General features: G+C 39.8%; 2 protein-coding genes across 2 annotated transcripts in view; both read left to right on the plus strand.

Moving 5' to 3' along the window:
- The window catches only part of RGS18 (regulator of G protein signaling 18), a gene marked incomplete at both ends in the record, with an annotated part of 8402 nt that extends 7344 nt beyond the window's left edge, over nucleotides 1–1058 (plus strand). The window contains one exon of the mRNA XM_082287016.1: nucleotides 984–1058. Coding sequence (XP_082143142.1) covers nucleotides 984–1058 — 75 coding nt within the window. The remainder of the gene's footprint in view (nucleotides 1–983) is intronic.
- A 239-nt stretch (nucleotides 1059–1297) lies between these two features.
- On the plus strand, nucleotides 1298–11653 carry RGS21 (regulator of G protein signaling 21; the record flags this gene model as incomplete). Its single annotated transcript, XM_082287017.1, has 5 exons — nucleotides 1298–1326; nucleotides 3468–3526; nucleotides 9004–9156; nucleotides 10338–10504; nucleotides 11450–11653. 5 exons carry the CDS (start codon nucleotides 1298–1300, stop codon nucleotides 11651–11653), a joined length of 612 nt encoding a protein of 203 aa, XP_082143143.1.
- Between the last annotated feature and the right edge of the window lie 605 nt (nucleotides 11654–12258).

Genomic DNA, 12258 nt, shown 5'->3' on the forward strand with positions numbered 1-12258 from the left:
ACCCAGCCTTTGCACATATTTCTGTTTCTGCAATATTGCTACACTAAGCACAGAGAATTTGTGGTATTTTCTCATACTGTAAATCACACAGAAACATTATTAGGTATAATGCAAAGTTACATGAATTTTAACTAAAGACACTGCATAATTAAATGTATAATTAAAATGCAGCCATTGCCTATTTTAAGAGGAACATAAAAATACCTATTTAATTTTTGGGGGGTACATTTTTCTTATTCTGTGAATAGAGAACATGTCTGTTCTCTAAGTTATGCTGTATATATTAGCTTTGGCATCAAATACATATATTCTAATTTTTTGCAACTAAATGAGCAGCAACAAAGGGCCAAGAAAGCTATTTTAATACAATGTGTATCCTTAAATACCAGGTCACGTCTATATATATATGTATATAAAATATTCCTACTTTTATTTATAAATAGTCATGGTATAACAACTTTGTTACTAAACTTTGTACTAATTTTTTTTCTGCCTTTTATTTCGAAAATGTATCTGAAAATTAGCAGCTCTTGGACTCAGGCAGAGTAACTTTCAGTTCTACTGGTCATTAATATAATCTCTGTAGGTTATAGAAGGGGAAGGAGAAATCGCCCTTTTTATTTCTTTACTGTCAAAGACAGACTTTTCTTTTCTAGTCACACACACAGTCATTCTCTCCTTTTCTTTCATAGCTGATGCAAATATCCCTTGAAGCTTGGGGCAGTTCCTAAAATATTACATTGCTTCAGTTTAGCAAGGGGCTGCAGAATTTAGTTGTAACGGTGACTTGTATGTTAAGTTGCTTCTCGTGGAATTTAAGCTTTCTCCCTTCCCCTCCCCCTTCTGTAAGTGGTGAAGAAGAGCTGCAGTTCCTGAGGATGGGATTTTGTGTTTATTGTTAATTTGGGGTGTATATGAAGTGCTGGATCTGCAGGTTTCCCTGTCTGCTTCACTTGATTTCAATAAATCTGATCTGCTTAAAGAGTTGTCAAGATTTGATTTATCACTGGTACATTGATGAGGAAGATGTGAAGACTTCACCTAAGGTTCAGTTCTAGCTGCAATCACTGCCATGTAAATCAAATTGTTACTGTGCACAGAGGTCCAAACTCACCAGGAAACGCTGCTGAGCCACAATCCCAAGCTTTTTACCTTTACCTGGGGAACAGAGAGGAAACATGTTTGTAACTATGATCCTTGCTGGTTTATTCTGTCGTCCTCCCCTGATCTCAAAACACCGGGCACATGCTCTTTCTGACAGTCAGAACCTGGGCACATGGGTTTTTTCACTGAAAGAATGGTCAGGCACCAGAATGTGTTGCCCGGGTAGGTGGCAGAGTCACCATCTCTGGAAGAGTTCAAGAGGCCTCTGGCTGTGGTACTTGGGGGTACAGTTTAGGGGTAGTTGTGGTGGGGGAAGGTTCATGGTTGGACTACATCTTGAAGGTCTCTTCCAACTCTGAGGATTCTGTGATGAGAGAATCTCTAATATCACCAACTATGTCTGAATGCCAGTTCTCAGGTATTTAAAATATGCAGGTTCCCGTGTCATGTATTGGGATCTTTGCTGGAGGAAGGGAACAGATTTGAGAGCAGCCCCACCTGAGTGTTGTGGGGTTGTTTCCACACAGACATAAGACGTACACACTTGCAGCTAAATTCTGCCCTAGTGAGATTTTGTCCCTTCATATCAGTGGAGAATCCGTATCTTGGATAGATTGCCATGAAGGAAAGAAATGAAAAGATACAAGTATTTCATGTTGTTCCAAAATCCAACCACATGACAAATATAGTACCCTAAGATGTTTTCTTGCTAGCAAAAGCCCAGCTGTTAGTCAGAAGGGTCTGCAATGATAAATAGAAGTCAGCAGGCGCCCTTTATTTCATTTCATAGACACATGGAAAATTTTGCTTATCTCCAGGGAGGCCTTCCTCAAACCCATCAGTCTGCGGTACTGACAGTGCTAGTCCCTCTTATGAGTTTTATAGTGAAAACAAACAAATAAGATATTCCTGGTAGCTATTTATGCGTGTGTGTTTGCCAAAGATAATTATGAACCCTAGCTGAATTTACAGCAGACTAACGCCATGGGAACTACTGTAAAAAGAAAGTCAAGATAAACTCAGAGAAAGGAAGGCAAAGGACACAAAGATAAACCAAAATGACATAGTTATCTGGCAAAGGGTTTTTTCTAGAAGAGGCTCCTTTTAGTGAGAGAAAATGAGCACTCTAGTATTTAGTGCTCTACTGCAGCCCTGGAAGATGAACTAGGCATGGATTTAGTACAAGTCTGTGATGCTGCTCCAGCATTGATCAGAGCCAGGGCTGGCTGTGCACAGATGTATTTACTGCACAAACCTTTGGGTAGTACCAGAGAACACAGTCATGCTTCTCTAGTTTTGGCAGAATCAGTGCCATAGTTATGTTAATCTTGTCGTTGAGCTACCCTAATGCAAAAAATACATATGCAAAGCCTGTTGGGCAAGTATTTTTATTGGAGATTGTTTTGTGTGGCAACTTTTTATATTTATATGTGCCGTTCAGTGTTCAGGAAGAGCTCCCAAAATATTTCTCCCACCAAGAAAATAATTTACCCTGCTCGAACACTGCACTTCTTACACTGGTGAAGTCTCAAGACACAAAGTATGAAGGAAACAATTTACTGACTTGTGTGGCACAAAGGTTTGCCTCCTGTTTCAACACTTCAGTCTAACTAGATACTTTAAACTGGCTGAATTATGATCTGCTGTTCTTGTTTAACTTGAGGGCGATGGAAATACACGACCACATATTTTCTTCAGGTTGTGGATTTGTTACTGAACAAAAGACAACTGGATTGATTTTTCAACTGACAAGAAGCAAGAATGAAATCTAAGACAAGGAATCTCAAAGAAGACAGATTTCCACCTTCGGCTGAAGAAGGCAATCAATAGCATGCCTTTATGTGCTACAACTTTTGAGTGACTGAAAAACAGCAGATCATTTTCCTCTCCTTTTGTCCCCAGCTGCTCAGCCTGCCTTAATTAGCTACTGCTTTGAATGCAGTTCCCTCTCCTTTCCACACATGCTGCCAAAGACCTCAGCTGAGAAAAAAATTGCAGAAAATCATCTTCCTCTCATCAGTGATTCATATGCTCGTGAATTTATGCCCTGCTCAGCTGCCTATCCCAGACCCCACTCAGTTCTTTGCATTTTAGTCAAATGCCTCAATCAAATGCCCTTTAAGCTCCTGTGTGGCTCTGTGCCAAAGATAAAAATGTATTTCCTCTATCTACCACCCAAGCTTGCTTCCATTTTTACTTTTTTCCTTGCTACTGTGTTGCTATCTTCCATTTGTTGTACTCTGATCACTTAGGGCTGGTCTCATAAAAGCTCCCTCTGGTTTTATACCAAAGCTTTTCTCTCTCCTTTCCTAAATGGAATCTGTCTGCATAACCTCCTCCTAATTCTCCCTTATGTGTTACAGGAAATTATCTAAGACTGAGATTTACAATCCAGCCTCTACCATTGCCTTCTCCATGAAAGGTAACTAAAATTAACTAGCAAGAAACACAATCCCACAGCAGCCAGTTGAGATTTTTCAAACAGGACAGAAGATAAGGCTGAAGCCTAAAAAAGAACAACTCTGAACTCTCATTTCTTCACCATAAAATTAGCTCATAATTAAGAGACTCTTGTTTCTTCACAACTTCCTGGTCTCATTTTAAATTTCTGCAGCTAATGCTATTCCAGTTTTTCCTGGTTGGACATTTTCTTGAGAATTGTGTCTTTTCCAATGTGGGTTTGTGATTCCAGTTGTGTCTTTTCCAATGTGGGTTTGTGATTGTACAGTACTCGGAAATCCTGTATATGAGGAGCCCAGAGCGCTGTAAAACATTTTGACAGACTGTTCTTGAAATCAAAACGTTTCACCTGAAGGGCATAGTTTGCTTGGGTGGAAAATAACAGCTCATTTTCTTATGCAAAACAACTCTGTGGCATACTGGAGACACACAGAGTTATTCACATGGAAAAATATCAATTATTTTGTGAGTTGCCCATGCTGTGCAGTGCTGTGGAAAGGCGGGCATTTGCATAGTGCTGTGATTAAGGTGTATTTGCATCCCCCTGTGACAGGCGTTTCCATGTCCTTAGGATGCCAGCAGTGCTTGGATCATGTTGGCTTCTCCCAACATAAGGGATGCACTCAAGTCCCTGTGGGCTTCGATTGCTCAGGGCAGCAGAACGGTGACTTTTTGTTCTGCTGAGGGCACAGCACCACCCAAGCAAATCTTGGCATGGAATGGAATTAACAGAGGCCAGGTGCTGAAGAGCCTTAACACACTGAACCTGATCCAGGAAACACCAACACATCCACTGGAGAATGTGAGCTCTTCTCACTTTGTGCTCAGGTGAGTGCAAGGCAGCCCTTTTAGGAACGTACATAAAAGGAAATTATTTCTTCCATTAATAAACCTATGGTTTGAACATGTACTATTGCTTTAGACTGTCTGTTGTGATTAGTATCTAGGTCAGAGGAACAAACAATGACAGGCCTCACGCCCCTCAACAGCCAATAGCTTTTCATAAAGGAAGATAACTCAGCAAAACTAATGCCTAAAGATAGTTAAAGAATAAAAGCTGAGCATCAGTAAAAGTCAAGCTGTGAGCCTAAAAGTTCTGAAGATTTAAATATTTAATAAATCAGTGGTCATTGGCAAAGTTGGGAATGTTTAGTCAGATCCACATTCCCTTTCCTACAGTTCCAGCTCTCCTGTGTCATCAAAGGCAGAGGACTCAAAAATCCATAGCCCAGTCCTGAGAGTTACTGAAATGTTAAGCCAGAAGCCTGACAGATAAAGTGAAAAATACCCTGCAATTAGCTGAGCAGGTAAGGGCCTGAGTGACTCTGCAAGTCCAGTCCCAGCTGTGAGTGAACTGAAGCTGCAGGGGTGTGTGTCAGCTGGGTCCAGCAGTGTCAGCCGGGCCCAGATTCACAAAAGTTTAGCACTAATTCTACATGCAATTTCCAGCCCATCTCTACTACATATTCATATTTCCTTTTGTCTGATACTGTTTATTATGAATAGCCAATACACTTGCACAAGCAGCTGATACATTTGTTTTAATACTGAGATCACTTTTCTCCTTATGACATTTCAGTGAAATATCAGAGTTTCTCTCCAGACACTATTAAGTTCCAAGCAGAGGAAGCACAGAGAAATACAACCAGCTGGTTTCTATGGGAGGAAGTGGCTGTGCCTACCTTTGGTTAGCAAATTTATTGTTATTGCCCCAGAACAAATATCACAACAATTCTGTTACCTGCTGTGTACCTGAAATATTTTCAGCTTGCATAGACTGAGCAGTCACTGACAGAATGTTGTGCAGTGGTGAGAATCCCTCATAGCTTCTTTGTGGTTTTGTGAATTGTGAGCAATACCCTATAAAACACAAAAGCATCCATCCAGTCACTGTGTGTGCTAGAATATTCCTGTTTTTTAGCAGAGTTCTGTGGCTGCTAAGACTGACTTGAAAAATATCCACCAGCCCTGAAAATCTTTAAGAGACGTTCGTATCTGCATCACTCACACATCAGGCTATTAGAACAGAAATTTTAAAAATGCATGTGTGGCCCCTATTTGGGATTTTGTTTTGAAATAAATGTATAGCACCTGATGATATTGAGGAAAAAATAGGCTCAGATCCTGCAACCCTCCCTCTCATAGCCAAATTAAGTTAATTTACCATCACAGTTCTAAGGTGGGTAAATAGTAGAACCTCTGGGATTAGACATGGGGAAATTAATAGAACCAGCCAAGAATTACGAGTTGCCTAATTTGATGTCACTTCTGTCCTCACAACTGCACTGACTTTTCTGGCATGACACTTAGAAAATTCAGATTGTAGCTATTTACGCTCTTCCAGGCCAGGAGCTCTCAGAGATATACTGGTTGGATTTTGTATTATGTTTATTCCCCTTTACCAAAGCTCAAGCCTGGGTCTGAATCAGGCCCAAAGGATCTGATGTAAATGCAGATGCTGAGGTTAGTCTCACTAGCAGAATGCACGAAAGGCTTTTGGTCCTGTCTGGCACAGAGTACATACTCTGGGAATAAGAGAAAAGAACCAATTAAGCAAAGTAAGAATCACGGTAGAAAATCAGGATGTTAATTAACATTTCTGTTCTTCTACTATAATGTTTAGAAGCAAGAAGATGCAAAGATAAGGAATTACAGAAAGGATTTGTATTTTGCTGCCAGGAATCTTTTTTAGCAATACGTGGGACTGAAAGGGTTATCTTGGGTCATCATTTCTAGTTTTCTGCTAATAAAGACAACAATTCAAAATAATCTCATAAATATGTGAAGCTCTATCTCCAAAGTACAGAGGAAGAGAGAAAGCAAAAAATTCTACTGGGAGACTGTAAAAAACCAACATTTTGTGAAGCCTTGTTCTGGTTTTCCGCCTGAATTTGTTTGCTGGCTGTTTATATACGTTTTTTCTATAACCATTATGCTAAAATAATTATTTTTTCTCACCGGGTTACCTCTGTGTATACAGAGGACAATCATAGCTCCTCTCTGCTTTCATCTTAGAGACAAACTGGTCTTTTATTCTTCTCCTGCAAGACAGTTCAGTTCTCCTGCTCGTCCCAGTAATGCACCTCTCCAGATCTATTTCCATCTGATTTCATCTTTCTGGAGCACAATTGACCAGATTCACTGGTTTTTTGTCCCATGCGAAGTTCATCAGATAGATTGGCCTGAAACTTCTTTTACAGATCTACAAAAGGTAAGGATGAGGAATAACCTCTTACCATTGCTAAGGGTGAAACATGGCATGTGGTGTTTGGGTTTTTATTTCTGACCTCAGAAGATAGACATGGCTAAAATAAGAAAGATGTTCTCAGGCAGGCAGGAGGCAGCTTTGTCTGTGACTGTACTATAGAGAAAAATCAAACAGGACCTATACTCCTAAGACTGCTCTATTAGGTGTAAAATATTTTAACCAAGAAGACAAAAATCCCTTGGTCTGCAAGATGGGATCCGTGTTCCTGAACCACTGGAATTTTATGTCAAGTGGAGACACTGAGAACCAGGAATCTGGGTAATGTGAGTAAAGGATTTGGCCTCAGGACGAGATTTGGAAGGAGTCAAGAAATCAATCAGTAAAGCCTGCTTGCTCAGGAGAGTGAGGGACAGCAAGGGTTACGCAGAGGAAGCAAAGAGCTGGGGATGTAAGAACAATTATCAAGAGACGAGACAAATAAAATAGACTTGCACATGACTACAATCCCTTTTCTGGCAGTTCTAGAGAGCAACAAGGTCCCCTCTGGGGCTTTTCTGCAGGCTAAACACTCCCAGCTCCCTCAGGTGCTTCTCACCAGACCTGTGCTCCAGCCCCTTCACCACCTGTTGCCCTTCTCTGGACTTGCTCCACCACCTGTGACCTGAACATTCCTGGGCAGGAATGTGCTGCCATTGGCCCCAGTCCCTTTGTGTTATGACCACTGTTAGGTGTGAATGGCACTGTTAAAAAATATGCCATGTTTTTGAAAGAAATCATTTTAAAGAAGATGTTGAAAACATTTTGCCAGTGTGTGTTGTCCTGTTTGGTTATTCACGTGCTAACTGTATTGTTCCTGCTGTCATGTTACCTTCAGCTTGAAGATCAGTCAGAAAAAGAAACTCTGCCTTCCCTGTGACAGTCAGACAAACACGCAGTGGAAAAAAAAATGCCTGTGAAGTGAGTTGCTGTTTATGGCTATTTTAATTGTAGGAGATTTATGTGACGGGATGACCAAGTTTGAATAATCCGCACAGCTTTATTTTCCTTCCCCCTTTGAAAGGGACGTGACCATTTTGATCCCTTGTTGTCAATTCTGCTTGCCATTCCCATTAAAGTAAGTCCCACATGGTCAGTGAGATCATGCTCTGAGTGGTGAGTAAATATTAAAACAACTAATATTGTCCATAAGAACAAGAAGCAGAACTGTCTGGTTTATCCTGGTCCTTCATTTTGATTTTTTGGTTGACAAGAAAGCAAGTAAACATTTAATAAAAATCTTGAAAATTTGTTATATATTTGATAAAAGTTTCTTACTGTTGCTAAAAAAACCTGTCTGCTGATTAATTCCATCATCACATGATGTCTTACAAAGTACAACATAATGCTATGTTTAGTTTTCATTTGTGTTTTCACAGACTTACTATATTTGCACTCCAGTTTCCCTCATTATGTGTTTATATATAAATATGCACAGTTTTTTCCTGCTTAAATATTATTTTTGCACGCTGGATACAAGTAAATTGAGAGCTACAAAAAAAGCTTGCTTAAGGTGTTGCTGCCACTATCCCTCGTAATAATTATAACTACAGCCACTTAATATCCTGACACTGTCATATAATCTCTTCATAAATTTGCAATAAGAAAATACCATTTCTGGTGATGCTGAGAAGTGGCGGTGGAACACAGCTCTCAAACTAACCTGCATAATTCAGAGAGCAGGGTTTTGACAGCTGAGCTCTCACAGCCCCCTTAGGAACATCAAATATTTTTTACAGAATTCGAGCATGCTTGGGATTTTTTTGTGCTGAGATTTTTTTTTTAAGAAAACTGTCAGTATTATAGAGAACAAAGTGTTTGCCCTCATGTCTAGCAGAAGCCTACAGCAAGCTGCAGAGGAAGAGCCAAAACTATGAAATTACTTAATTATTTATACCACTGAGAAGCTGGTATGAGGCCCATGTTTCCTACTAGTGTTAGCTTGATAACATTTTAGACAATTCCAGTCATTCCAAGCAAAAAGTGTCATACAAATTAATGCTTAATCCTTTGGAACTCGAGAAGAAATTCAGCATAAGCTCTAGAACTTTCCTATCTCTCCTATGCTTTATTAGAGCTCCACCAGCTTCAAGCATTATGAGTATTTCCAGGATGAATAATCAAGTCAGCAGTGTCAAATATTTCTGGTTTTCAGTGTGTAGGGTAGGATGACTGGCTCCCCCTGCTCTCCCTAGCAGCCAGCCACACCATAGGCTCTCAGCCACCACAGGCTGCACAGGGCAAAGATCACAATGCTATTTTCAAGAGTAGATGTTGTTTCCACAGGTCAGATGCTGGGGAAACCATGGCCTGGTCTGAGTCTGTGGATACAGTACTAGCCAATAAAGGTAGGAAGTGATGGGAAAATAGATGTGTTTTTAAAACGTGTGTCATCCGTTTGCAAACATTTCTGCCAGGTTTTTGTGCTGCTCTCCAGTTCAGCTCCCCACGTGCACTGAACCAAGCAGAGCTGCTGCCCTGAAAGGTTTGTCCAAGCTGCAAACACAATATACCTCTAGCCAGAGCTCACAGGCAAGCAGAAATGCTCTGAAATAGATTTTATTAAGGTAGCTGCTAAATTCCCTTCAATAGTTTCATTTTTCATATACTTTTACATAAAAAACCGACAAATGTTTTCTTAGGTATTCCTGTTCCAAAGAAATATGCATGCTGTGCAGTGACTTCCAGTCAAACAAAAAATGACATATCTGAAGTCACTTCTCCCAGAAATGTCATTTCTACAGACCTGACACCACAAACCACAGGCAATTTGGAGATCTCCTTGCCCCTGCCCCATTTCCCCGCAGTAACATTGTGGCCTGGATGCTGGGGTGCCTCCACACTGTTCCTGGATAGAATTAACTTGATTAACACAATTAAATTTGGGTACTGTCATCTTTCTTTTCTCAGAGCTTGTGATTTGGGTTAATTTTAAAACAGTTTTTTTTCCAAACAAACGTTTATTTGTCTCATTTTTTCCCCTTCAAAGTGAAAAAAAATTAAAAAGAAGAACAAAGAAGTAACAACGAGTCCATCTTTTATCCAAGTCTTAATATTTCCTTGCAGGGAGATGGAAGCACCATTTAGGCAGGGAAACTCAGCTGTGTGGGGAGCACACCAGCACAGTGTGACCTACATTTCTGCTTGCTTCTTAACCCAGAGGTCAGCCTCAAATCTCTGATTTCCTGGCCACTACAAATCCTCTTGAAGACCAAAACCTCCAGGATCCCCTTTTAACAAAGTGCTAAAGAGATCAAACCACAGCAGGCAGCTGTTGGGAGCAATCCTTGGTCGGCATCTCATCGAAAAACTCTCTTAGTCCCCTTATCAGTGCTATAATTTTAGCTCCTTTTTATTTCCCCTGCAGCAGCTTCTCAAACCTGGCTGCTGGCTGACATGCAAAACAATGGCAGATACAAGGGTTACACTGTATATACCCAGCAGAAATATAAATGTACACTTACACACGTGTATAAATTGCACTGGTCTTGAATTCTCCTCCACCCACTATCTCACACATTTCCCCCAGAGGGCCTGGCAGCTTTTCGGACATTTTTGAAGTCAGAGTTCAGTGAAGAGAATGTGGAGTTCTGGCTGGCCTGTGAGGACTTCAAGAAAACCAAATCCTCCAGCAAGATTGCCTCAAAAGCCCGAAAGATTTATTCAGACTTCATACAAGCTGATGCTCCAAAGGAGGTAAAGAGTTTTTTCTCTATGTGCTTTGGGTACTGAGGATAGGGATGAAGTGGAAAGTTCAGATCCAGACCTCAAGGAATGACAGAAAATACAATTCCACCTGGCTGTACCTCCCATTCTCATGTTCATTATTTACCAGGTAGGAAACATTTTGTGGAACTGTGAAGCAAAGATGTTATGGTTTCCACTCTCCATTCTTCACACTGGGAATAAGTTTACCTCACCTTCTGAAATTTCTACCTGAAGTTTTAAGGAAATTTATATTCAATATCATTTGTTTTCTCTAACCATTTTTCATAATGCAGTAAGCACCATTTCCACTCTATTTCAGGTACCAGAGTATCGGTAGGTTTATGATTGCATTTGTTCTTTTGTATAGGTATTTTTGAATGATAAGAATGCAAAAATTTCCATCACAGAATTCAATTTTATCATTATTTCAAAAAGGCTTCCTGTGAAAGAACAAATTGTTTATTAATCTTGATTCATTTTCTGCACCTCAAACTTTTACACTGATGTTTTTGCCTTTGCTAGCAAGAGTGCTTTAGATGTCCCCATGTCTTACACGATTGAAATCTATTTTATTATTGTTAAGAACCAAAAAATCCTTACAAAATACATAGGGCCAAAATCTAAAATGATGCTGAGTACCTTCACTTTTAATTTACTCTTTGATAATCAGTACTTCCTAAGATTTGGTTTGGCAGAAAGATGAGATATCAAAAGCAAGTTTTTACCTTCTCTTTTTCAGTGATGCCATCTTTTTAAGAGCCAAATAAAATGAAGAATTCAGTCTGCTAGAAAAGGAAGGGACGAGCTTCCTGTTTATTTGCATCAGTCAGGTTATTTGGGAGGAAATTCAAATGCAGACTGTGTCCTGTACACAAACAGACCTCAGCTTTCCAAGCAAACTGACGCTGGTTTCATGCTCCTTTCTGCCTACAGATCAATATTGATTTCCATACCAAAAACGACATCTCTGAGAACATCTCTGAGCCCACCCTCAGCTGCTTTGATGCTGCTCAGAGGTCAATCTACAGCCTCATGGCAAAGGACTCTTTCCCCAGGTTTCTGAGGTCAGAAGTGTACAAGGAACTGGTAAAGAAGCACCAGGACAGAAATCAGAAGAGATGGCTTCCATTTCTGTGAGGAAAAAACCTGAGGCTTTATGAGATGATAATGTCTCCCATTGCAATTCAGTACAGATAATTATTAATTATTAAAGTGATTGCAGAAGCCACATTCAAGAATCACCTGAGAGAGCTTGTTTTTAAGCACAAAATGCACATGATACTTTCTAATAGCAGCAGAGCGATAGTCAGGTAGCAGGATGGAATATGCTAGGCACTTGAGCTACCTTCCTAATAAAAAAGTTTGCCATTGTCATTTTTTTGCAGTGTTTGCTTCCTTTTTCAAAGAGATTTGACATTTTTAAGCAGAATGTTTTGGTTTTCTTGTTTGCTGTTGATTCCTCTTTAGACGTATGGCCTCAAAAATAAATCCCTTTCAGGTGCCTTGAATACATTTACTCTTGCATTTATCATCTTATTTGTAGCTTGCAGAAAATTTTAAATTGTCTTTTAAACATGTTATATACTAATTCAAAACAGCAGAAGTAGAAATATGGTCGGTAACACGCTATGATAATATTTAATAAATAGGCAGCTGCTTCCTAACAAATGTTCTTGGCATTCAGAGCAAATTAATGTTTCATAATACAGCTGTCTTCAATTTTCCTTGTGTTAATTTAATTT

Source organism: Coloeus monedula, assembly GCF_965178545.1.
Source record: "Coloeus monedula genome assembly, chromosome: 9".
NCBI lineage: Eukaryota > Metazoa > Chordata > Aves > Passeriformes > Corvidae > Coloeus > Coloeus monedula.